The 27,482-nt window shown below is 37.7% G+C and overlaps 2 protein-coding genes across 2 annotated transcripts in view; one reads left to right on the top strand and one right to left on the bottom strand.

The window, feature by feature from the left end:
- The window catches only part of LOC103545897 (endogenous retrovirus group K member 9 Pol protein), a 99,639-nt gene that overhangs the window by 54,285 nt on the left and 17,872 nt on the right, over positions 1-27,482 (top strand). The gene's annotated exons all lie outside the window — the stretch shown is intronic.
- TMPRSS12 (transmembrane serine protease 12) lies at positions 344-26,234 on the bottom strand. Its single transcript, XM_008512436.2, has 5 exons — positions 23,067-26,234; positions 21,900-22,095; positions 13,250-13,518; positions 3,087-3,229; positions 344-917 (listed from the first exon to the last, which is right to left on the bottom strand). Exons 1-5 carry the CDS (start codon positions 23,272-23,274, stop codon positions 666-668), a joined length of 1,068 nt encoding a protein of 355 aa, XP_008510658.1. The 5' UTR covers positions 23,275-26,234; the 3' UTR covers positions 344-665.

Raw genomic sequence — 27,482 nt, 5'->3', positions numbered from 1 at the left:
CGAAATTTTTGCACAGGCTTCCACAAAATAAGGTTCAGAAAGTAGGTTATAATGCTGCAAAAAAGTCAACATTATACATTTCTAACTAAAAGTTAAATTATTTTGATGTGTCTGTACCACAGTTCTCTCTTGACATAGAAAAGAAAGTGTTAATATTAAATAAATTGTTTTAATTAGAACTTAAATACTAGGCAAATACTTGTTTCTCAAAATATGTGTTGAGAACCAGAAACAAGACAATAATTCAACATGATAATATATCATACAAATAAACGATTTTGAATAAAATAAAATCTAACAAAAGGAAAGTGTGTTGATTAATTTAACAAAAGAACTGCTTTCATTTTAATTATAAACTCTTTATTATTTGACATTTACATACATAAAGTATATATTTAACTGGATATTTTATACACACTCTAAGAAAGTATTCCAAATGCAAAATTATGATTATACAGTAAAACAAACAAGATATATCAAGGAAGCATGTGATTCAGTGCCAAATTTACAATCATATATCGAATATGTCACAATCCTTTTATTCCAAAAAATGTTCACATGAGAACTCTAAAGTGGGCAATTACTTGCCAAAACAATAAATGATTTTCATTATGTAGAACCTGGAAAGGGACACAATGCAAAAATAAAGATTCTTCAGAATTTCTTTATGTAGTTGCTAGTAAGACAACAGAACCGAAGGCTATGAGGACCTGTCCAAGTAGAATATTTATATTAAATATGCCTTTATTGCTTGCCGGGTAGAGGTGATTTGTCAGCCACTTTTGGTAGAAGGATGGCCCACTATAGATACCAGGAAAGTTTTTTCGACCACAGCCATATCCAAAACTGGTAATTCCCATTACAAAAAATCGTTTGTGTTCTGGTAAGTAGCACATTAATGGTCCACCACTATCACCCTATTAAAAAAGTCCCAAAATAGAGTTAGTTACTTTTAGTAGTCTTTAAACAACAGTAAAGCTGGAATAAATGAATCACATTAAACATACATTTATACACATTTTCAGTATACCTCCAAGTTATAAAGATCCATAGATTTTCAGTTTTATAATCCAGCTCACACAGGAGGTATTCAGTCTGGTCTGGTATTTAGAGGAACCATATAGCTGGTGGGTAAACTTCCCATCTGCATAGTTGTGAACCAGAGTATCAGAAATCAAATAGTTTGGATTTTTTAGTAAAATTACTCAAGAGAAATATAATTTAGGAAGTATGCAAAACATTGTAAATACTGTTTATTAGAATACTTCTACTGCTTAAGGCTGTGTGTGAAAGGTATAACTTTAAGATACACGAGGGATTCTTTTAGGTGTGTGTGGTTTGCTAGCTAGAGGAGAGGAGTAAACTGGCATCTTGCAAGAGAAGGCATCTTTCTAAGTGTTGACAATGACTGGTGCAGGATAACCTGAATAAATGACTAAGCCTCTCAAATAGTATCACAAATAACAAATCTCTATCATATTTTATAAAACTGTCAATGCACTGAAACACTATTACTAAGGACTATTAATCACTCAAAACAACAAGGACACTGAGATAACCGTTTCAGTGCCTGGAGGTTAAGGACTGTGTTTCGAAGGTGTTTTCAGATTCTCTGCATTAGGTAAGCATTGAATAATTATTTTCTGACAATGAGAATGTTTCACTTATGAATGTAATTCAATTAGATTGGACTCTTCACTATTTTACTCAGCAAGATTCTTAAGGAAAAGGACACAGGAAAGATAAACCCTGGGTTGCAGGAATCAAAATGAGTAGGAAAAGATCAGAGCATGGAGTACTGCTTGGGAGGGAAGTGCTGGTAGATTTAGAGTTAGTAAAGAAAAGAGGAATAAAGAAAGATTCAAAACGCACAAGAGGCAAAACAAAAAAGAGATAAATTGGACTTCATAAAAAGTCAAAAACTTTTGTGCTATAAGCAATAGCATCAGGAAAGTGAAAAGATAGTCCACAGAATGGGAGAAAATACGTGCTAACCACAAGTCTGGTAAGAGACTTATATCTGGAATATATAAAGCATGCTTATGACTCAATAATAAAAATATGAATAACTCAATTTAAAAATGGGCAAAGGATCTGAATAGACTTTTCTCCACAGAAGATATACAAATGGCTAGTAAGCATATGCAAAGATGCTCAGCATCATTAGTCATTAGAGAAATGCAAATTAAAACTACAATGAGATACCACTTCACACCAACAACTTGGCAATAATCAAAAAGACAGACAATAATGGGGCCGGCCCGGTGGCGCAGCGGTTAAGTTCGCACGTTCCGCTTCTCGGCGGCCCGGGGTTCGCTGGTTCGGATCCCGGGTGCGGACATGGCACTGCTTGGCAGCCATGCTGTGGTAGGCGTCCCACGTATAAACTAGAGGAAGATGGGCACGGATGTTAGCTCAGAGCCAGGCTTCCTCAGCAAAAAGAGGAGGACTGGCAGTAGTTAGCTGAGGGCTAATCTTCCTCAAAAAAACAAACAAACAAACAAACAAAAAAGACAGACAATAACAAGTGCTGACAAGGATGCAGTGAAATTGGAACCCTCATACATTGCTGGTGAGAATGTAGATTCATATGAAATTTCCAGAATAGGCAACTCTATAGAGATTAGTGGTTGCCTTGGGCTGGGGGTGGGTAGGAAGAGAATGAGGAGTGACTTGTAATGGGTAGAGACTGCTTTTGGGGATGACAAAAGTGTTCTAAAGTTAGATTATGGTGACGGTTGTACTACTCTGTAAACACACTAAAAACCCATTGAGTTGTACACTTTAAATGGGTGAATTGTATCTATGTAATATATGTCAATAAAGATGGTAATGAATAAAAACAGAAAGAGATTCAAGGCAAATTTTGCCTAAGGTTGACCATGATTGTAGAAACAAAGGAATTAGGAAAGCAAGAGAATTTGGATTGTTGGAATAGTTAAAAAGGAGGAAAAAATAATTTAGTATTTTTAGTCTTATCAAGACTAAATTATCAATTAAGTCTTCACCAGGAAGTGACCAAAGGCCTTGTTCAAGGCCCCTTCCAGCTTTAGAAAATATTTCTCAGGAAAGTTATTTGGTCTTACCCTGCAAGTATCAAAAATTCCATCTTCATCACCTGCACAAAATGAAGTGTTGGGAATCATTTCTCCATAACTCTTAGCAGAATTACAAAAGTTTCGAGAAATAAAATGCACTTCTGCTTCCAGTAACATATTTGTAATATTACCTATTAACAAAAAAATACCAATAAATTATTTTGGAGAACAGGCATTTTGACAGTGATATAAGATGTTCATGTTGCAATGATTTTCTTTCCAAAGTGACTGATTCAACAATTATGTAAAATTATATCCATATATGTATGTATGTATGCCTAGGCAGATTGTGGAAGAATGTTCATCAAAATGTTAATTACAGTCCTCTCTAGATAGTAAGAATTTCAGGTTATTTTTATCTCTGCTTTCATATATTTCTTTAAGGTCTCACAAAAGGATCTATAGTTTTTATGAAATAAAGCTATATAAAATGGTCAAGGGCTAAACAGGTAAATGCCGAGGTCAATCTTTCTTATGTTGTAAGTGGTGAATAATTTTTATTAAATATTCTAATGGTGCTTAGTCTTGAAGGATGGTGGACATGAAAATAAAATTTTAAGATTGTAAATTCATGTACTTCTCTAACTTCTCTGGTAATTCCTGAACATAAAGTGGTTCTTTGCTATGGAAAAGATGGGAAAATACAAGACAACACTTCAGGAACCATTAAAAGATAGATCATTGTAAGATTTATCCATAGAAAACCTGCTGTACCATCAGGATCCGATTCCATCAGCTCATCTCAGAGTTGCAGTTGTCACATGTGGTAGGTGAATATTTTGTGTGCCCTGCATCCTTCCCCAGCTTTTCTAGTAATAGACATTGTCTTCTTGGCTGCAGGTGGGCAGATGACCCAACTGTTGCATTCACAGAATTCCATTCTCCTGGTGACACTGATTGGTCTAGGGGTAACTATATTTGGTATAAGTCTAACCAATTAGAATACTTCTCCAGAATTTTTTTGATCTAGAGCTGCCAAAGAAGAAACTTTTCACCCTAGTCACAATACTGTTTAGCTATAAGCCCAAAGCAGCCTGCAGCCATAGTTCCAGCCTTATGAGGACAGGCAGCCTGAGAAAATAAAGTCATCATGCAGAGAGAAGAGGAATAGGAAATAGAAATACATAAAATATGTCCTAATGGCATTCAGATTCCTGGATCAAGGTTTCCTAAAGGCCAACCACACTTCTGCTATGCATTTAAAAATAATTAATTTAAAGTAATACTTCCTGCATATGAAAGAAAATATGTAACATATAGAATATAATAATGAAATGAATACCTGGGAACATACCACCCAACTTATGAACCTGAACAATACTAATAGAAGTGTGATATTGGTGCAGGTCTATTCAAAATCACCAGAGACTTTCAAAGTGGATAGAAGAGAGAGAGAGCTCAGAAATAGAAGTTTGGGTTTTCTCTTCTGCTCCACTGGTCACTTAGAATATCCTTACACAGAGGTGACATCAGCATCATGGTGGAGTGAGCTGTTCCCATAGTCTCTCCCCACTAAGATACAATGAAAAGAATATTCATTAGCCAACACATGACACCCACACAGCACAAGAAGGTGTCTGAGAGATCCATACAGTCATACATCTGAAGGTGGGTTACTGGATCCCCAGGAAGCAGTGGAAGGAGGTGAATGGATCTCCTCCTGCTCCCAGTGGCAGTGTTCTACGGCACAGGACCTCATGCATTGACCAGCACAACCCTAAGAGGAAATGGGGGAACAGGCAGGCCTCCACAGGAACACTTTTGCTTTTGGAATTGCATCCCAGCCCACAGGAATGCTCCACGCTGAGGCAGCTCAGCCACCACATGGGTGCCCCCACTAAGCCCAGCAGCGCAGGTGGGCAGCCAGGGAGTGCGGAGCAGGCTCATGTGTGTGAAACAAAGTGCTCTTCCCATCTCGCTTGGCACACCAGCTTGTCCAGGGCAGTGGATCTGCATCAGAATGCCTGTACCTGCATGGGTGACCCACCAAGCATTGATGGCAGACGAACCCTATCAGGCCAGCTTCCAGTGGACAGGTGCAACTTCCAGCAGCAAATTCAGAAAACCCAGCTCCTCCCCACCTCCCCACTGCCCCCACTGCAGTGGTGGCAGGTGGAATCTGCAACCTGATACTACCACTATGTGCCAGCAAAGGTCTACTTCATCAAACACCATGAAGAAATAAATTAACACTCCAGATCAGAAGGAAAATGACAGGTCTCCAGAAAGCAATCCTGAAGCCACAGAAATTTACAATCGAACTGACAAAGAATTCAAAATAGTTATAATAAAGAAAGTCAACAAGTTACAAGAAAATTCAGAAAGACAGTTCAGTGTAATCAGGAATAAAATTAATGAGCAGGAGGAATTCTTCACAATAGAGATTGAAAATCTAAAAAAAAAAAAAAACAACAGAAATGCTGGAGATGAAGAAGACCATAACAGATGAAAAAGCAATCTAGAAACCTTAAAAAACAGAGCTGACATTATGGAGGACATAATTAGTAATTTGGAGGACAGAAATATAGAAATGGTTCAGGTGGAGGAGGAAGGAGAACTAAGACTAAAAAAAATGAAGAAATTCTACAAGAAATATCCAACTCAATTAGGAAATGCAACATAAGGATTATGGGTATTGCAGAGGGAGAAGATGGGGAGTAAGGAGCAGAGAGTTTGTTCAAAGAAATAATAGTTGACAACTTCCCAAACCTGGGGAAAGAACTGGAATTACAAGTAAATGAAGCCAATAGAACTCTTAATTACATCAATGTAAAAAGACCTCCAAGGCATATATTTGTAAAACTGGCAAAGTCAATGACAAAGAAAAAATATTAAAGGCAGCAAGGCAGAAGAGAATAATCTACAAAAGCAACCCCTATCAGGTTTGCAGGAGATTTCTCAACAGAAACCTTACAGGCTAGGAGAGAGTGGAATGACATATTCAAAATACTGAAAGACAAAAAATTTCAGCCAAGAATACTCTATCCATTGAAACTATCCTTCAGATATGAGGGATAAATAAAAACTTTCCCATATAAAGAAAAGTTGAGGGAGTTCATCACCACAAGACACCTCCCTCACAAGAAATGATCAAGAATGCCCTCATAACTGAAACAAAAAGGAAAAGGTTTACAAAGCATTGAGCGAGGAGATAAATAGACAGACAAAATCAGAAAATTGCAGCTCTCTATCAGAACAGGTTAGGAAACAATTATAACATTAAAGATAAAGGGAAGGAAAGCATCAAAACCAACTATAAACACTTCATTTTAATCACAAACCCACAACACAAAATGGAATAAGCTGTGACAACACCTTAGATGGGGAAGAAGAAAGGGATGGAACCTGCTTAGGTTAATGGAGATAACAGGCTATCAGAAAACAGACTATTTCATCTATGAGATCTTTTATACAAACCTCATGGTGACCACTAAAGAAAAAAATCAGAACAGAGACACAAAATATAAATAAAGAGAAAACTGAGAAAACCACTATAGAAAATCAACAAACTGAAATGGCAGTCAGAAATACATGGGAAGAGAAACGAGAAATATAGAACAGCTGGAAAACAAGTGATAAAATGGCAGTATTAAGCCCTCATTTATCAATAATCACTCTAATGTAAATGGATTGAATTCTCCAATCAAAAGACAGAGTGGTTGGATGAATTAAAAAACAATACGCAACAATATGCTGCCTCCAGGAAACACATCTCAGCTCTAAAGGCAAACACAGACTCAGAGTGAAGAGATGGAATATGATACTCCAAGCAAATGGCAAACAAAAGAAAGCAGCTGTTGCCATACTTATATCAGACAAAGCAGACTTCAAGATAAAAAAGACAATGAGAGGCAAAGAGGGGTAGTATATAATGATAAAAGGGAGATTCCACCAAGAGGACATAACACTTACTAATATATATGCACCTAACATAGGAGCACCAAAGTACAGGAAGCAACTTTTTTATTTTTGAGGTGAGGAAGATTGGCCCTGAGCTAACATTAGTTGCCAATCTGCCTCTCTTTTTATTTTCTACCCAAAGCCCCAGTACCTGGTTGTATATCCTAGTTGTAAGTCCTTCTAGTTCTTCTATGTGGGATGCCACCACAGCATGGATTGACTAGCAGTACTAGGTCCGTGCTGGGATCAGAACTTGCAAAGTCTGGGCCACCAAAGCAGAGCACGCGAACATAATCACTACACCACTGGGTTGGCCCTGGAAGCAACTATTAACAGACCTAAATGGAGTAATTAACAGCAACACAATAATAGTAGGGGACCTCAACACTCCACTTACATCAATGGATATATCATTCAGACAGAAGATCAAGGAGCAGTGGAATTAAAGGAAAAACTAGACCAGGTGGACTAATAGATACATAGAAAACACTCCATCCCAAAACAGCAGAATACACATTCTTCTCAAATGTACATGGAACATTCTCAAAGATAGACTATATGTTGGGAAACAAGGCAAGCCTCAATAAATTTAAGAAGATTGAAATCGTATCAAGCATCTTTTCCAACCATAATGCTATGAAACTAGAAATCAACTATAAGAAAAAAGATGGGAAAATCACAAATATTTGGAGACTAAACAACACACTACTAAACACCCACTGGATCAATGAAGAAATCAAAGGAGAAATAAAAAAATATGTGGAGACAGACAAAAATAAATCATACCAACTCTTAGGGGATGCAGCGAAAGTAGTTATTAGAGGGAAATTCATAGCAATACAGGCCCACCTCAACAAACAAGAAAAATCTCAAATAAGTAATCTTAAACTAAACCTAACAGAACTAGAAAAAGAAAACAAACAAAGCCCAAAGTCACCAGAAGGAGGAAAACAATAAAAATTAGAGCAGAAATAAATGAAACAGAACCCTCCCACCTGGAAAATAAAAAAAGAGTAGGAAGGATCAATAAAACTAAGAGCTGGTTCTTTGAGAAGATAAACAAAATTGACAAACATTCAGCCAGACTCACTAAGAACAAAAGAGAGAAGGCTCAAATAAATAAAATTAGAAATGAAAGTCAAGAACTTACAATGGATACCATAGAAATACAAAGGATTATAAGAGAATACTATGGAAAACTATATGCCAACAAATTGGTTAACCGGGAAGAAATGGATCAACTCTTAGACTCATAAACCTCTCAAAAGTGAATCAAGAAGAAATAGGGAATCTGAATAGACCAATCACAAGTTAAGAGATTGAAACAGTAATCAAAAACCTCCCCAAAAATAAAGTCCAGGACCAGATGGCTTCTGTGGAGAATTCTACCAAACATTCAAAGAAAATTTAATACCTCTCCTTCTCAAACTATTCCAAAAAATTGAAGATGATGGAACACTTCCTAACATATTCTACGAGGCCAACATCACCTTGATCCCAAAGCTAGATTAGGACAACACAAAGAAGGAAAATTACAGGCCAATATCACTGATGACATAGATGCAGAAATCCTCAAGAAAATATTGGCAAACTGAATATGGCAATACATTAAAAAGATCATACACCATGATCAAGTGGGATTTATACCAGAGACATAAGGATGGTTCAACATCCATAAATTGATCAATGTGATACACCTCATTAACAAAATAAGGAATAAAAGCCACATGATCATCTCAATAGATGCAGAGAAAGCATTTAATAAGATCCAACATCCATTTATGATAAAAATTCTCAATAAAATGGGTATAGAAGGAAAGCACCTCAACATAATAAAGGCTGTATATGACAAACCCAAGCCAACATCATACTCAATGGGGAAAAACTGAAATCCATCCCTCTGAGAACAGTAACAAGACAAGGGTGCCCACTCTGGCCACTCTTATTCGACACAGTACTGGAGGTTTTGGCAGAGCAATTAGGCAAGAAAGAGAAATAAAAGGAGTTCAAATAGGCAAGGAAGAAGTGAAACTCTCACTATTTGCAGATGACATGATTTTATAGACAGAAAATCCTAAAGAATCCATCAGAAAACTATTAGAAATAATCAACAGCTACAGCAAAGCTGCAGCATACAAAAATCAATTGCATTTCTATACTCTAATAATGAACCAACAGAAAGAGAACTCAAGAATACAATCCTATTTACAATCACAACAAAAAGAATAAAACATCTAGGAATAAATTTAGCCAAGCAGATGAAAGACCTATACAATGAAAGCTATAAGACATTACTGAAAGAAATCAGTGATGTCATAGAGAAATGGACAGATATTCCATGCACATGGGTTGGAAGAATAAACATAGTTAAAATGTCCATACTTCCTAAAGCAATCTACAGATTCAATGCAATCCCAATCAGAATCCCAATGACATTCTTCACAGAAATAGAACAAAGGAGCCTAAAATTCATGTGGGACAACAAAAGAACCTGAATAGCTAAAGCAATCCTGAGAAAAAAGAACAAAGCTGGAGGCATCACAATCCCTGACTTCAAAACGTACTACAAAGCTATAGTAATGAAAACAGCATGGTATGGCACAGAAAGAGACCCACAAATTAATGGAACAGAATTGAAAGCCCAGAAACAAAACCACACATCTGTGGACAGCTAATCTCCAACAAAGGAGCTAAGAACATACAATGGAGAAAGAAAAGTCTCTCTATTGCTTATTTTTAATTCTACTTTTTTATTTCTTTAAGCAATTCACATATACTTATTTTATATTCTATACCTAAAATATTAATATCTGATATCCTTGGGGAGCTTAATCTGTTGTTTTATTTCTGTTGATTTTCATTATTATGATTTGTTTCCTTATATGTTTGGTGATTTTTCTGAACGGATATTTGGTTGATTTTAATCAGTGGGAATCCTAAGTGCCTTCTGACTTGGTACTACTTTAGCTCATTAATATGTAATATATATTATCATTTCATATATAATATATTCATATATAATGTTTCAATGATTATATATTTTAATTGTCACAGTTGTTTGGTTCTTTTTCATAACTCCTTACTTTTTATTCATACTTTCAAGCACATCTTTTATTTCTTATAACATATTAAACATTTTTTATATTGTCTAATGATTCCAATATCTAAAATCTTTGCAGGTCTTATTCTGATGTCTGTTATTTCTGCTGACTCTCACTCATAGTCCGTTGTTTCCTTTGGGGTTTAGTGAGTTTTAAAGTTATAATCCATTCATTTTCATTGAAACTTTGATGAAATTCTTCGAGGTCTTAGATGAAACTGAATTTCTATACAAATTATTTGCATTTGATTTTCTCAGGCACCTAGAGACATTAATGGTCTAGGACCTATTCAAACTAAATTCTAAGCTTGACGCTTTCTAGTCTACTCAGAGTGATCTTGGGCAGCAAATCCATATGAGTGCTATTTGTAGTTATGTATTTTCTGGGAAATTTCCTATCTTTTCCCCCTTCTATTAAGCAATTTTTCTAGCAATCCTGGGGCTGGTGGTAGGGGTTAAGAATGCTTTGGTTATATCCGGTTCATTTTTTTTTAAAGCTTTTTATTTCAAAATCATTATAATTACAGCTAGTTGCAAAGGTGGTCCAGTGAGGTCCAGTGTACTCTTTACCCAGTTTCCTGCAATGGTTATATCCATGTAACTGAAGTATGATATCAAAATCAAGAAACTGACATTGGGACAATGTGTGTATGTGTGTAGTTCTATCCGATTCTGTTGCATGTAGTCACCATTATGATCAAGATACAGACCTATTCCATCATCACAAAGATCTCCTTCATGCTACCTAACCTTTTGACCTCCAGCAACCAGTAATCTGTTCTCTATCTTGATAATTTTGTCATTTTGCAAATGTTGTATAAATGGAATCAAATATGCGACCTTTTGAAAAGAGGTTTTTTTCACTCAGCACAATGCCCTTGTGATCCATCTAAGTGGCTGCATGTATCAATAGTTAATTCCTTTTAACTGCTCAGTAGTATTCCATGTTAAGGATATATTGTAGTTTGTTTAATCATTCACATATTGAAGAACATTTAGAGGTTTTTTTTTCCAGTTTTTGGATATTACAAATAAAGCTTTTATGAACATTTGTGAATGGGTTTTTGTGTGGACATACGTTTTTATTTCTCTGGGATAGATGCCCAGAAGCGTGGTTGCTGGGTCATATGGTAAGTGTATATGCATGTGTATGTTTTTAAGAAACTGTATCTCTCTTGTTTGGTGCATACACATTTAGGATTGCTATGTCTCCTTGGTGGATTTTCCCTTATATCATTATGTTATGTTCCTCATTATCTCTTGTAATTTTCTTTGCTCTTAAGTCTACTTTATCTGATGTTAATGTAGACATTCTTGCTTTCTTTTCTTTTCTTTTTTCCATTCCAGCTTTCTTTTCATTAATGTTGCCATGGTATATCTTTTCCTGTCCTTTTACTTTCAACTTATCTATATCATATTTGAAGTGAGCTATGTATATATGAACTACATACTGGGTCATGAGTCTCACTCATTCTTAGAGTATATCCCTGGGGCTCCAGCTTTATGGGAGTCTCCCCACACACACTTGAGCAGGTCTTGTCCTTTAACCCTCTCAAGGCCTATGAAACCACAGAAATTGATATTCAATGTTACCAATTTGGCAACTACCCTCCAGATGAAAGCCAGCTTCAGTGCTCCAGTTATCTAAGTTCCCATCTTCACACTCAATCCTTGATGTATGTATTTTCCCTCTTTAATAGTTTTCAGCAAGAAGATTGGTGTGTATGTAATCTATCATGCTGCTGGAGAGCCAACTTAATCCTCAAAACAACCCTCTGATAGGGATTATTGTTCTCATCTTACAGATCATGAAAATGTATGACATTGTGAGAGATGATATAGATAGTGGAAACACATGAGTTTTGAGGCAAGCTGACCTGGGCTTGAATTTTGATTCCTCATTTAGTTAGCTGTGCAACTTTGGGCAACTTATTTAACCTCTTTAAACCTGTTTATTCATCCATGTTATAGTATTTCTCATAGTGTTGTTGGAGGACATTAAATGAGAAATGCATTAAAATGCTTAGTACTTGTTAAAAGTATCTAGCCATGAATAAATGGTAGTTGCTGCTATCATTGCTGTTCTAATTGTTGTTAAAGATTCAATAACTTGCCTATGGTCATGCAGCTGGCACACAGCAGGGATGAGATTCAGACTTAGGTCTGTGGTTCTAAAGCCCATGCTCTTTTCCCTATACCATATTGCTTTTCTTATCTTCCTTAGAAAGTACTCATGGAGGAAAAAAGAAAAATAATAATTCACAGATCTTTCATACATTCATCCCTATCCTATCTAAATAATCCACAAATATTTAAATAGCCAGGTTCTGGGAGTAATAGAAAAAGAGTCTCAGCACTTGATCCTATGTATTGCTAACTAGACTTTGATTCCCTTAAGTGAAGTTTGTACTTAATGTAGTACTTAAATATTCAGGCTTTAGAATAAAAAGACCTGGATTTGAGTGCCAGCTTCTCAACCTCTAAGATCTATAATTCCTGGTCTGTTAAGTGGGAATAATAGCATTAACTCTCTAATAGGAATATTGGGAGGATAGGCTAAAATAAAGTAATATATTTAGAACAGGGTCTGAAACATGGTAAATGATCCTAAATGGTAGCTGTTGTTATTACCAAAGGCAGAGATCTATTTTCTATGTTTTTTTATTCCTCCCATTACCTCATTCCGTCAACAATTAGTGCCCCTTTGTGCACTAAAGAAAATACATGGCAATCAACCTGTTTGATACTCAAGAGGACATCAAATAAAAAGGACACTAAATTTGATTCCTTACAGCCAGAAGCTTTTTATTTAAGATAAGCAGTTCTGCCACAGAGCTGGCTCCATCACCTATGAGTCTCAGAAACTACAGAAATACTTGGAACCATCATTCTCTCTGAGAATGTCTAAAGGTTCAAGTATCTTGGCATGTATGACCAGAAAAAGTTTCTCTTTCTGCTTTGGAGGATAATTTTCTCTCTCCTACAAGAAAGGAAAAATACAGACAAGAAAAAAAGACATTTCTTTTGCACTGGTTTATAAAGTCCTATGGTTCAAACTCATGATATAAAGAGAAAAAGAAATATATAAAAGGGTTAACTCTCTTCCAATAATCAGGAAAATTTGTGTCAGTAAAATTCATATTATAGTTACCTTCTTCTTCTGTTCTTCCCCAGCCACTTATAAAGCACCTTGTGTTCCAGTCCAGGTTTTGGAAAACTCCAAAAGGTAGACAAATAGGCTGAATATAGTCATTGTACTTAACTGCTTTTTTTAAATGAAAAAGCGCAATATCATTTACATAAGTTTCCAAATCAAAAAATGGATGGATAATGATTGCTTTAACTTTTATCTTCTTTGTGTGAGGATGACTCCTATTTATGTTATTGGTTCCAATCACAGCTCTCCACATTAAAGGATCTCTGAAAGAGAGTAAATGTTCTTATTATAAACATGTTTATTTAACTCAGTAAATATTCTTAATCTCCCACTAGCTTTTGTTTTTCTCATGTTAGATTAATAACCAAAAAATTTAATCCTACTTTCATGTGACATAAAGTCACATCAAATAAAAATCATTAAATATCATGCTGTAGGAAAAGAGCAAAAGATAATGAGACAGAAAGGCCAAAAACAGATTCAAATACATGAGAATTTAATATATTATTGAGGAAGCACTTCTTATCAATGGACAAAAGGATGAATTATTCAATAAATGGCATTGGGACAATTAACTAAATAACTAATTTGAAAAGTGAAATAAAATTAAATCCCTGAAAAACACTAAAATAAACCCCAAATGGATTAAATATTTAAACACGCAAATCCTCTTAATAAAGACTTCCTATCTCTTAGAGATACATAAAGTGGTATGTCTGAGATTTGCTTCAAAATAATCGGAGGGGGAGTTGGGAGGACAAAGGTAAAAAAGGATCGGGCATGAGTTGATAACTTGAAGCTGGGTGATGAGTATATGGCAATTCACTAAACTATTCCCTCTACTTTTGTAAATTTTTGAAATTTTGGAAGGAAACATTTGGATATTAAATCAGCATGAGAATTTTAAAAATTAAACCAGAAAGAAGATATAGGTGAACACGTAACATTGACATGAGAAAAGACATTATACATTCCAGTCGACTATATCTCTATGAAAAGCACAATTCTGCCTTTCGTAATTCTATTTGAGCAAGTTGGAACATTCCAGTGGACTGTATCTCTGTGAAAAAGGACTTCCTAAAGCATGACACTAAATATAAAAACAAGAAGGAACTAATGAATCTTGTCAGTCTTAACAAAAAGCAAGCAAAACCAAACCAAACCAAAAAGTCTTCTGTAGGTCAAAAATTAACAAAAACCCAAGTGGTTAATAGTTGTTACATCTGGAATTAGATTGGGAAGAAGGAACTTTTACTTTATACACTTGTTTACAAACACTGAAATTCCTTCTCACCCTTCAAATTGGCAAAGTTTATGTGTGTGTTTGATGATAATGCTCAGTATAGACAAGAGTGAGAGGAACAAAGGTAGTCGTATTCATTGTGGAAAGTATAAATAGATGGGCCCTTTGGCAGTGTATATTAATAACCTATAAAAGTTGCATTGTATTTGACTATTATAAGTTTCTAGAATTTACCCCAAGGAAACAGAAAATATTTAGCTGTCTTAAAAGTGGACTTAGGGGCCAGCCCGGTGGTGCAGCGGTTAAATGCGCACATTCCACTTCGGCGACCGGGGTCTCGCCAGTTCAGATCCTGGGTGCGGACATGGCACCGCTTGGCAAGCCATGCTGTGGTAGGTGTCCCACATATAAAGGAGAGGAAGATGGGCATGGATGTTAGCTCAGGGTCAGTCTTCCTCAGCAAAAAGAGGAGGATTGGCGGCAGATGTTAGCTCAGGGCTAATCTTCCCCCCCCCCCCAAAAAAAAAGAAGAAAATAAGTGGACTTAGAAACCTCTGAAAAAGTTTGTAAAATTTTTTTAATGTCCTAGTTCTATTTTGTTTAAAAATAAATTACTGCTTTAAACTACTTTGACATAATGTTTCTTTTCCAAACTTACTGAATTTATATATTTTTTGAATTAAAATTTTTTTCCACTTTTATTGAGATATAATTGATGTATATCACCGTATAAGTTTAAGGTGTACAGCATGATGGTTTGATTTTTATATACTGTGAAATGATTAGTACAATAGGTTTAGTTAACATCCATTATCTCATATAGATACAATAAAAAAAAAGAAAAAAATTTTGCCTTGTGATGAGAACTCTTAGGATTTACTCTTTTTTTTTCCCCTTATTGGCACCTGAGCTAACAACTGTTGCCAATCTTTTCCGCTTTTTCTCCCCAAATCCCATCAGTACATAGTTGTATATTTTAGTTGTGGGTCCTTCTAGTTGTAGCATGCGGGACACTGCCTCAGCATGGCCTGACGAGTGGTGCCATGTCTGCGCCCAGGATCCGAACTGGTGAAACCCTGGGCTACCAAAGCAGAGCACACAAACTCAACCTCTCAGCCACGGGGCTGGCCCCAGGATCTACTCTTTTAACAACTTTCTTATATATCATATAGCAATGTCAACTATAGTCATCATGTTGTACATTACATCCCTAGTATTTATTTATCTTATAACTGGAAGTTTGTACCTTTTGACCATCTTCTTCCAATTCCCTCTCCCCCTACCTCCCCACCTCTGGTAACCACAAATCTGATCTCTTTTTCTATGAGTTTGGTTTCTGTTGTTGTTGTTTTATTAGACTCCACATATAAGTGAGATCATATAGTATTTGTCTTTCTCTGTCTGACTTATTTCACTTAGCCTAATGCCTTCAGGTCCATCCATGTTGTTGTAAATGGTAGGATTTTCTCATCTTTTTATGGCTGAATAAAAAATTGCATATACATTTACCACAACTTCTGTATCCATTCATCCATTGATGGACACTTAGGTTGTGTCCACGTCTTGGCTACTGTAAATACTACTACTATGAACATGGGGGTGCAGATATCTTTTTGAGTTAGTGTTTTTATTTCCTTTGGATATATTCCCAGTAGAATTGTTGGATCATATAGTAGTTCCATTTTTAATTTTTTGAGGAACCTCCATACTGTTTTCCATAGCGGCTGTACCAATTTATAGTCCCACCAACAGTGCCCAAGGTTTCCCTTTTCTCCACATCCACATCAGCATTTGTTATCTCTTGTCTTTTTGATGAAAATGGCCATTCATATATCTTCTTTGGAAAATTGTCTATTAAGTTCCTTTTCCCATTTTAAAAATTGGATTATTTGGCTTTTTTGCTATTGAGTTGTATGAGTTCTTTATATATTTTGGATATTAACCCCTTATCAGATAGATGGTTTGCAAATATTTTTTCTCATTCCATAGGTTGTCTTTTCACTTTGTTGACAGTTTCTTTTACTGTGCAGAAGTTTTTTAGTTTGATGTAGTCCCACTTGTCTGTGTGTGTGTTTTTTTTTTATTTTGTTGCTTGTGCGTTAGGTGTGATTTCCAAAAAGTTCTTACTAATACCCATGTCAAGGAGTTTTTTCCTATGTTTTTTCTAGAGCTTTATGATTTCAGGTATTACATTTAAGTCTTTAATCTATTTAGAGTTAGTTTTTTTGTGAGTGGTGTAAGATAGGGGTCAAGTTTCATTCATTTACATGTGAATATCCAGTTTTCTCAGCACCATCTATTAAAGAGATTGTATTTTTTCCACTGAGTATTCTTGGCTCCCTTGTCAAATATTAATTGACTGTATATGCATGGGTTTCTTTCTAGACTCCCAATTCTGTTCCATGGGTCTATTTGTCTGTTTTTATGCCAGTAGCATACTGTCTTAATTACTATAGCTTTATATTATAGCTGAAATCAGGAAATGTGATGCCTCCTGCTTTGTTCTTTCACAGGATTTCTTTGGCTATTTGGTGTCTTTTGTGGTTACCTATAAATTCTAAGAGTGTGTTTTCTGTCTCTGTAAAAAATGCCATTGGAATCTTGATAGGGATTGCATTGAATCCATAGATGGCTTTTGGTAGTATTGGCATTTTAACAATATTAATTCTTTTGGTCCATGAACATGGGATACCATTCCATTATTTGTGTTTTCTTTGTCTTTTGACAGCAAAAGAAAAAACAGATAAATTGGGCTTCATCAAAATTAAAAACTTTTGTGCATCAAAGGACACTATCAAGAGAATGAAAAGACAACCCATAGAACTGGAGAAAATATTTGCAAATCATATATTTGATAAGAGATTAATACCCAGAATATATAAAGAACTTTTGCAACTCAGCAAACAAATTTATATATCTGATATGGGACAAATATCTAGAATATATAAAGCACTCCTACAACTCAACAGCAAAACCCAAACAGCCCAATTCAAAAATGGGCGAAAGACTCAAATAGACATTTCTCCAAAGAAGATATACAAGTGGTCAATAAGCACAAAGAGAGATGCTCAACATCACTAGTCATTAGGGAAATGCTAATCAAAACCACAATGAGATACTACTTCATACTCAGTAGGATAGTTATCATACTAGTAGTATAAATGTAAGAAGTATAAGTGATGAACTAGAGATATGGAGCCTGATACTCTGAATCTACTTCTAATCAGTGGAGAGTATTGGGAGACAGAAGAAACATATTTAAGAGATAGTGCACAGAGAGAGTCAACTAACTCTCTGGGTAATGGAGCTGTTGGTGATGCTGTTATCTGAGAAAACAGAGAAGGTATAAGATGAGAGGAAAGACAAAAAAATTCTATTTTTGGACTTGTTGAGAATGTGGCTCCAATACATGGTGTATAGCAGGGAGCTAGAAAAATGACTTAGCTGGAGAGATTGGGAGTTGCCAGCACATGGTGTTGCTGAAACAGAAGTAGATGAGACATCTGTAGGAAAGAGTACAGATGATAAAGAAGAGGATAAAAGGTGGAACCCTAGAAAATATTGCCATTTAAAAGATGACAAAGACTCATCAAGGAAGAGGAAAAAAGAAAAATAAAAGACAGTGGTGTCTTAGAAATCAAGAAAAGAGATAGTTTCACGGAGAGCAGTGGTCAACTTTGCCAAATGGTACAGAGATCAAATAGGATGGGGACCGAGAAGAGGTCATTGGATTTGGCATAGAGGTGAATCTTTCATAGTGTGTTTTGGCCACAGAAATCAAAACGCAATTGGGACTTTATGAGTTACTGCAGATGAAGCAAAGGGGAATCTTCCTTTCAAGGTGTCTAATAGTGAAGGGAAGAACAGAAACAGGTAGAGTTTGTTTGTTTTTAAAATAATGATGAGGTGACCTAAACATGTTTGAAGGCTGTAGGGAAGAAACAAGAGGAGGAGAATGAAAAATACTAAAGAAACAATGAGGTATAATGAAACAGCATAGGTTTGAGACCTATGAATTTAAATCAGTGGGCTGCCAGTTAACAGCAATGTGATCTTGGGCAAGTTACCAAATCTCTCTGATCTGTGGATTCTTCAAGTGTAAAATGGAAATAATAGCTGTCTCAGAGGGTTGCTAGGAGGGCTTTTTTTAAATACAGAATTATATATAACATCCCTTGACAGTACCTAATCTCAGCAGGTCTTTGATAAATGGTTGTTATTAGAAGGAATAAGAGATAATTGATGATACAGGGTTTAGGAAATGAGAGGCAGCAGGAATAGAAGGGGGCAGAGTTGAGACAGGAGGAAGACAGGAGGAAACTCCTGAAAAGTAGAGACTATGCCTCAATAATGTCTACTTCCTCAGCACCTAACCAACTGCCTAGTATATAACATATATTCAGTAAATGTTTGTTGAGTAAAGGGGTAAAAACATCAATAAGATTTAGTCTTGCGAACTGAAAGTGGAATATGAACATTATCTTCAAATGCTTGGAAGAGTAATTAGGTTTAATGTATATGGCTTCAGAAGGCAGAATGAAAACCAACACATTTAGTTTAACATAAGCAAAAGCTTTCTAAGAATTGAGGCCGTCGGAAACTGAAATAAGATTCTTTCCAAGACAGCAGTTCATCATCACAAGAGGTGTTTCAAGTAGAGAGCCACATGTTGTAGTTATGGACACGTGTGTGGGTTTTCATTCTGAGACACCTGGATTTGATCCCTGATTTTGTTGCTTTCCAACTATGGAACCATGAACAAGGTACTTAAGAATGCTGAAGTCTCAGGGTCTCCCTACAGCAAACAGTAGTTGTGAAGATTAGTGGGAATTATGTATGAAAAAATGCCTGGCTCAATACACTGAAGCAATAATTATTTCAGACTAGAGAACCTTTTACTTCAATATTCTAAGAAGGTTTCACATACAGGACAGAGGACTGAATCAGACCATTAAAATGCCTCTTTGAACTCTAAGATTCTATGACAATATAATAAAGCTATATTATTTGACCAAGGTCCTAAATCTAGTAGGTTTTGGAAGCTTACTTAAAGCCACTTCACAAAGTGTCAGTGGAGGACTAGGATACAGGTCTTCCTGCTCCAAACTCACTGTTCCCCCCACTGTGTCAAAGGAACAGACCGTAAAGGCACAATGTCAGGACTTAGGTGAGAAGAGCTTTTCCAAGAATCTTCAAACCATACCAAGCAGGCATTTCCTCCCTTGGTTTAAGGTTTGAAAGCTGTTGAAAAGGAGTTTTTAAAGACAGCATGTTAGAAAGCAGTTGTAAAACACCCACACCTGAAAGAACAAAATTGATTCCTAACTGAAACTTTTTTCTATATCACTTTCTGTACTCTTGGTTTAGACTTTAGTATCTTCTCATTTTTCTAATCTCTATTCTTCAAAAGGCCAATTTATGGAACTGAAATGCATGTTTTAAAAATATAATATACAGGGGCCGGGCCAGTGGTGTAGTGGTTAAGTTCATGCACTCTGCTTTGGCGGCCCACAGTGCGCAGGTTCAGATCCCAGGCAATGCTCATTAAGCCACACTGTGGCCACATTCCACATACAAAATGGAGGAAGACTGCTACAGATGTTAGTTGGGTGACAGTCTTCCTCAAGCAAAAGGAGGAGGAGGATTGGCGACAGATGTTAGCTCTAGGCCAATCTTCCTCGCCAAAAAAATAAATTAAAAAAATATATATATATAAAATATATAGATTAAAACTTTATGTGCCCCATCAGGGTAGTTGCCCTCAATTGAATTTTGAAGTTGTTGTTAGTTCCTCTTAAAGAATTTTCATTCTTCTCCAAGACAGCTCTTCTCTTAAAAATGAAAGACTCTTTAAAGGGAGACTATATGACAGGCACCATGGTTTCCCAAAGGATTTATCTGAGTTTCATATTAAATGGTTAGGAGGGTTATAAAATTCTATTCTGAGGTAAATCCTGTTTCTCCAAGACAAACATCATCCATAGACTCAATAAACATTTATCATGTCTCCTGTAAGTAGGCCAAGTCCTATATTAGTACCAGGAATACAAAATAACACATGTAGTCCTTGTCTTCAAAGAACGCATGAGCTAATGGTGGGAAAGACAAACACGTTGTTACACTATAATAACCTTAAAAGCTAAAAGAAAAACTTCATTATTTAAAGGAAAGTTCAACAAACTCCAACCCACAACTCAGATCTGGACTGTCTGCTGTGTTTATACAGCCCACTAACAAAGAATATTTTTCACACTTTTAAATGGTTTGGAAAAACCTAAAATGACAAAATAGCATTTTGTTCAAATTTTAGTGTTCATAAATAAAGTTTTATTGAATCACAGCACACTCATTCAATTATGTATTGTCTGTGGCCACTTTGGTTCTACACTGGCAGAGCTGAGTAGCTGTGACAGAGACCATACAGCCTGCAAAGTGTAAAATATTTACTATCTGTTCAGAAAATGGTTGTTGACCTCTGATTTAAAGGATTTTATTTCAACAAATATTTAGTGTACTACATATAAGGCATTATGGCTACTTGTAAACATATGGCTTAACTGAACATAGCTGAAGTCAAATGGTCCTCTACCACTTCAAAATATCCCTTAACAGAAATGCAAATCAAAACTACAATGAGATAGCTCCTTGCACCCATCAGAATGGCTATAATTAACAAGACAAGAAACAATGTGTTGGAGAGGATGTGGAGAAAAGGGAGCTCTCATACACTGCTGGTGGAAGTGCAAACTGGTACAGCCACTATGGAAAACAGTGTGAAGTTTCCTCAAACAATTAAGACTACACCTATCATATGATCCAGCCATTCTAATGCTGGGTATTTATCCAAAGAACATGAAAACACAAATGAGTAAAGATACATGCACCCCTATGTTCATTGCAGCATTATTCACAATAGCCAAGACTTGAGAGCAACCTAGGTGCCCATCAAGTGACAAATGGATAAAGAAGATGTGGTATATATACACAATGGAATACTACTCAGCCATAAAAAAGATGAAATCTTGCCATTTGTGACAACATGGATGGACGTGGAGGGTATTATGCTAAGCTAAATAAGTCAGAGGGAGAAAGTCAAATACTGTATGATCTCACTCACAAGTAGAAGATAAAAACAACAACAAACACATAGAGACAGAGATTGGATTGGTGGTTACCAGAGGGGAATGGGGGAGGGAGGAAGGTGAAAGGGATGATTCGCACATGTGTGTGGTGATGGATGGTAATTAGTTGTAGGGTGGTGAACATGATGTAATCTACACAGAAATTGAAATATAAAGCTGTACACCTGAAATTTAAGTAATGTTATAAACCAGTTACCTCAATTAAAAAAAAAAAAATCCCCTAAGAGAATAAAATAGGAGTTGTGTTCTGAATACATACCTAGACTGCTTAGTGCAGTGGGCAGCTGTGAGGACCCACCTATCTTTCACTAAGCTTCCCCCACATATATGAGTAGGACCTTTGCCAGATTGAATCTGCAGGCTAACTATCCATGGCCATGCACCAGCTTGAGCTTCTGTGCCCCCTATAATCCGAGATCCTTTCAACACATTGGCAAGGGGTGCTGTTCCACAATCTAGAAATAAAAATGATATATTATTTGGACTGAACATCTAATCATATGTATTACTTCCTAATCTTAATATGGTAATATAATCTTTTAAATTCCTATTTAAAAACTGATCATGCAGGGCCAGCCCCTGTGGCCTAGTTGTTAAGTTCAGCGTGCTCCACTTTGGCGGCCCCAGTGGGGTTCAGTTCCTAGGCCTGGACCTACACCACTTGGACCTGAGCCATGCTGTGGTCGTGACCCACAGGCAAAATAGAGGAAGACTGGCACAGACGTTAGCTTAGGACAAATCTTCCTCAAGCAAAAGGAGGAAGATTGGCCACAGATGTTAGCTCAGGGCAAATCTTCCTCGGAAAAATATCAAACAGAAAACAAACACCTGATAAAGCAAGCTGAATACCTAAAGGCATGCCCATATTTTGAAAAGAAACATCTTAAAGGAGAGCTAAGACAAGCATGCCTTAATTGATTACTTACAAATAGAAAGCCATTAAATCAATACGATTCATTACTTTTAAAACTCGGTTGCCCTAAAGTATAAAAATGAGATAAGTTTCTCTATCCAGATATCACTTTCTTCCGAGTGAACTGGCGATTAAAGAGCCTAGGACTGGTGGATCAAGAGTTCAAGTTCTAATACTTCCCATTTAACTTGTTGGATTCATTTTTCTCAACTGTATTATGGAAAGGTCACCTAATAGCCCTTTCAATTCTGAATTCCAATTAATTATTAATCTGTAAAATGGGAGTGACAAGCCCCAGATGTTTTGAGGAGCATGTATGCCACCCTACACAAGTGTATGGCATTTCTACTCTTACTACTACTACGGTCATCATTATAATTGGAGTGCACAGGTCTATAAATTTTCAGTTAAAGGCAGGTGGAACAACAGAAGAGGAGGAACCCAAATTCAACCAGCTGAGAAGTGGGGAAAGGCAACAGAGAGCGTCCACAGAGAGGAGCAAGCCGGTACTGCCCTTGGCTTTCCATCCTTCCTCTTCCGGGTCCTGGCGCCCCTCCTGCTCCCAGGGCCTCGCACGCCGGGCCTCAGGCGCCGTCGCCGGCCCAGCGGCCTGTTCCCGCCAGGGGCTGCGCTTCCTCTCGGCAGAGAGCAAGTGGTGTTCCGAGCAGACAAGCGAGCTCCCCACAAACAACAGCGCGGCGCTCAGCAGTGCCGGCCTCATTTTGGACCTCTGGGGGCAAGATGGCGGCAGGCATTCCCACCCGCGCCGGGCCGGCAGGCTCGGGCCTGGGCGCCCACGTGTGTGAGGCAGCAGTGGCGGCTGGCTAGGAGAGCCCAGCACGCGAGGCAGGCGCCGTGCCTGCGGGGGCGGGAGCCTGGGAGGCTGGCAGAGTTGCCCGGATGAGGGTGTCCCCGCCCCCACGTCCTCCAGTTGGCGTCCACTTACACGGAACGGATGTATGTGAAGTGGCTTGCCGTCAGCTAGGGTCTGGGGTTTCGTTAATTGGCCATGCTTTCCTGGGCCGGATCCACACGCTTAGACAATACAGTAGGACCGTTGTGGTGGGAGGGGAGGTGCTGGAACCATTGGGGGCTACTAGCTCAGACTTGTAGGGCCAGGAAGGCTTCCAGAAGCAAGGGCACGGAAACCTAGGCCGGTAAGCTGGGGAAGGGAGAGAGAGCAGAAGCCAAAGCAAGTGCGGAGGTTGGGATTTGAGACAATAGAGCCATTGGGAGGAACTCAATATGTGTGATACAGATTGAGCTCACCATTAATTGTATTGTAGTAGTTTGCCTTCAACTGATCACCTCAGGGTGAACTGATAAAGTCAAATTTAAGGACCTGCAAATTTGAGGACAAAGCTTGACCGAAGGTAATTGTACCGCCTCTCCCTACAAATACACGCACACATACTTCAGTCCCTAGCGGCAGAGGTGCGTTATTCCTTGTCCCTGTCAGAACCCCTGAGATGCCCCTCGACATTCCAAACACTGGGAAGAGGGTGCAGATAAGTGTCCAGTTAATCGAGCCATTCAACAAGTATTAACCTCGCACTGTGTGCTCTTCACCAAATAAGTATCACACCACGGTGGGTATGTTAAGACCAGACCCTCTGACCCAGAGAACTTGATAACTTGACTAGCAGAGAAAATTAGGACTAATTCGCTCGGGAAGTGAAGAAATAAACCATAATACCCAAGCCTAATACAAATTCAGACACAAGGGATTAGTCTGTGGGCTGTGGCAGTCTGGAAGATTCCTTGCAGGAGAAAGGTGTGAGCTGGGCCTAGGTTGAGGGGTGACATCAAGAAGAGGAAGGAGATGTAGTGAAGACAGGCGAGGCTAAAGGAAGAGGGAGGAAAGAAGGAGGCAGCCCAACAACATGGCAGAAGGCCAGGCCTGAGGCAAAAAGATGTCTGAGAGTTTCACTGTGGTGGGTTGACCCACGGTTTTTAAAAACAATGATGTCTAATGTTTGGTTTTATATTGTTTTATCGTTGTTATTTTGAGCTGTGCTGAAGGTTGCCTCTGTTAACCCACACCTTCAGTAACGAGGGAACAATGTGGGCTCTGGTGGTCTGGGAGGTTGGTCACATGCTGGGGAATTAAAGTAGGGGTCAGTAAAAGAACAGCCACTTTGCTCATATCTTCCCTCTGAGGTTGTTATGGTTGGCTGCATTAAATCAAAGGAGGCTATTAATTGGGGCTTATAAGTGGTAACTCGTGGGAAAGGGAACAGAGGCTCAGAGCTGAGCTGAAATCAGTGGGTGGGAGGCAGGTGACATGGAGAAATGAGTTGCAGCATGAACTGACCCCAAGGCAGACAAGAAACAAGTTTCCTCTTCCCCAAATATTTCAGTGGAATGTGATACCTGAAAGAAGGGAAACACAGTTGGGATGTGTTTCTGTCTATGCAGGATGTGATCAGATTGCATATGGTTTTGTAAATAGGGCAAGATGATGCATCTTGCTGTGACAGATAACAGAGATTCAACAGATTTCTTTTACATATCCTGATCAAAAACAGGTGCATGCAGCCAAGTTATGAAAGGGCAGTGAAAAAAACAGTGGACCAGTAACTGCAAAGGTCCTGTGCCTGGATTTCCTCTGTTTTCCCAGGTCCTCACTCTCCTCTCCTGCATTTCACTTCCTTTCTTTGTGGGCTCACTCCCATCAGCAGACAGATATCCTGTGGTGTGGTAGAGAGCCTCCAAAATGACCTCCAACCAGCCCTGTCTCCTAGTATTCACACCCTTGTTTGGTCCCCGCCTCTTTAGTGTTGGCTGGATTTAGTGACACACTTCGAGCAAATAGAAAGTGGCAGAGGTAATGGTCTATCAATTCCGAGATTAGGTTATAAAGAGATTGTGACTTCTGTCTTGACCGTTCTCTCTCTCGCTCTCTCGCTCTGAGGGAAGCTGGCTGCCATGTTGTGAGCTACCCTATGGCCCTATGGAGTGGCCTCCGGTGTAGCCAATGATGAACTCATAGAGAACCAAATCATACCACACCACATGAGTGAGCTGGGGAGCATATCTTCCCCTGGTCAAACCTTTGGATGAGACCACAGTTCTGGCCAACACCCTAACTGCAGCCTCATGGGAGACTTTAAGCCAGAGTCACCCCACTAAGCCACACTCCAGATACCTGACCCACAGAAACTGTGGGATAACAAATTTTTGTTTTAAGCCACTAAGTCTTGGAATAATCTGTTATGCAGCAACAGATAATGTATCTTTTTTCTCCTCCTTTGAAGGAGGATGAGGGCATTAGTGCTGGGGCCTGGGGTTGGCTGGGGCGTGTAGCGGGGACAGGGTTGACTGGGTCTGGAGGTGGGGAGGTTTTATTCTTTCTAGTTGTCCTTCTCCACTTGGGACATGTCTGGCTTAGTGCTAGAAATCTTTTGAATAAAAATATTTTGTTATGTAGACTTTAAATAACAACAATATAAACATCCATGTAGCTACCACTTCATTCTCTGTTTTTGTTTTATTAAATATTTAATCCGTATGAAAAAGTCTTTACAGTACTGTTTATATACAGTTTAAAGAATAGCAATACAAGGATACCCATTTAAGTAAAAGAACTTTGTTACTTTTGAATCCCCTGTGTACCCTTCCCTGCTTCTGTCCCTTTCTCTTTCCCTTAGAAATAACCAATGTTATTAATAAACTATAAACAATGAATATATTGTTTTGCTTTGCATGGTTTTGAGCTTTATGTCAATTGAATCATACAGTGAATTTTCTTTTGCAGCTGGCTTTGCTTCATTCAGTATTAGGTTCTTAACATTCATTTATGTGATTATCTATAACTGTAATTCATTTATTTTTACCATACACGTGGTGTGAATATACCATGTATTTATCTACATTGGAATCTATTATTAATGGACATTTGAACTGTTTCCAGATTTTTGCTATTACAACTAATACAATTATGCATGTGAGCACGAGATTCTCTGGACTCAGTACTGGGTTGGGATTGCTGAGTCATAGAGAATACACAGCATCACCTTTTCTAAATAATGCCCAATTGTTTTACCAAATGTACCAATAAACTCTCCAACTGGCAGTCTGTAAATGTTCCCACTGTTCACATTATCACCAACACTTTTTAATTTTTTACCAATCTTGTAGGTATGAATTGAGAGCTCATGGTTTTAACCTGCATTTTCCTCATTTTGAACGAGTTTGAGATTTTGAATATCTTTTCATATATTTACGGGACATTCATTAATTATCTCACATTAAATATCTGTTTAGGTCTTTTATTAATCTTTGTCTAAGCAATTTCATTAACTGGCAGCCCCTAATCTTTTTACTGTCTCCACAGTTTTGCCTTTTCCAAAATGTCATACAATTGGAGTCATACAGTATGTAGCCTTTTTAGATTGGCTTATTTCACTTAGCAGTATGCATTTAAGGTTCCTCCGTGTCTTTTCATGGGTTGACAGCTCATTTCTTTTTAGTGCTCAATAATATTCCGTTGTCGGGATGTCCTGCCGTTTATTTATCCATTCACTTATTGAAGGACATCTTGGTTGCTTCCAAGTTTTGGCGATTATGAATAAAGCTGCTGTTAACATCTGTTTACAGGTTTTTGTATGAATATAAGTTTTCCAGTCTTTTGGGTAAATACCAAGGAGTGCAGTTGCTGGATCATGTGGTAAGAGGATGTTTAGTTTTGTAAGAAACAACCAAACTGTCCTCCAAAGTGGCTGTACTGTTCTGCATTGCCGCCAACCGCGAATGAGCGTTCTTATTGTTCCGCATCCTCATCAGTCATTCGTGTTATCAGTGTTTGGGATTTGGGCCATTCTAATAGATGTGTAGTGATATCTTACTGTTTTAATTTGCATTTTCCTGATGACATACAATGAGGAGCATCGTTTCATATGCTTATTTGCCACCTGTATATTTTCGTTG

The sequence above is a fragment of the Equus przewalskii genome, chromosome 5, assembly GCF_037783145.1.
Source record: "Equus przewalskii isolate Varuska chromosome 5, EquPr2, whole genome shotgun sequence".
NCBI lineage: Eukaryota > Metazoa > Chordata > Mammalia > Perissodactyla > Equidae > Equus > Equus przewalskii.
This window is presented reverse-complemented; position numbering and strand designations above follow the sequence as displayed.

Coding starts and splice junctions, on each gene's coding strand:
- TMPRSS12 (XM_008512436.2), bottom strand. CDS start 23,274: ATGAGGCCGGCACTGCTGAGCGCCGCGCTGTTGTTTGTGGGGAGCTCG. Junction 13,519..21,899: donor CACTGCACTAAGCAGTCTAG/GTATGTATTCAG, acceptor ACTCTCTTTCAG/AGATCCTTTAATGTGGAGAG. Junction 3,230..13,249: donor GGGAAGAACAGAAGAAGAAG/GTAACTATAATA, acceptor TTTTGTTAATAG/GTAATATTACAAATATGTTA.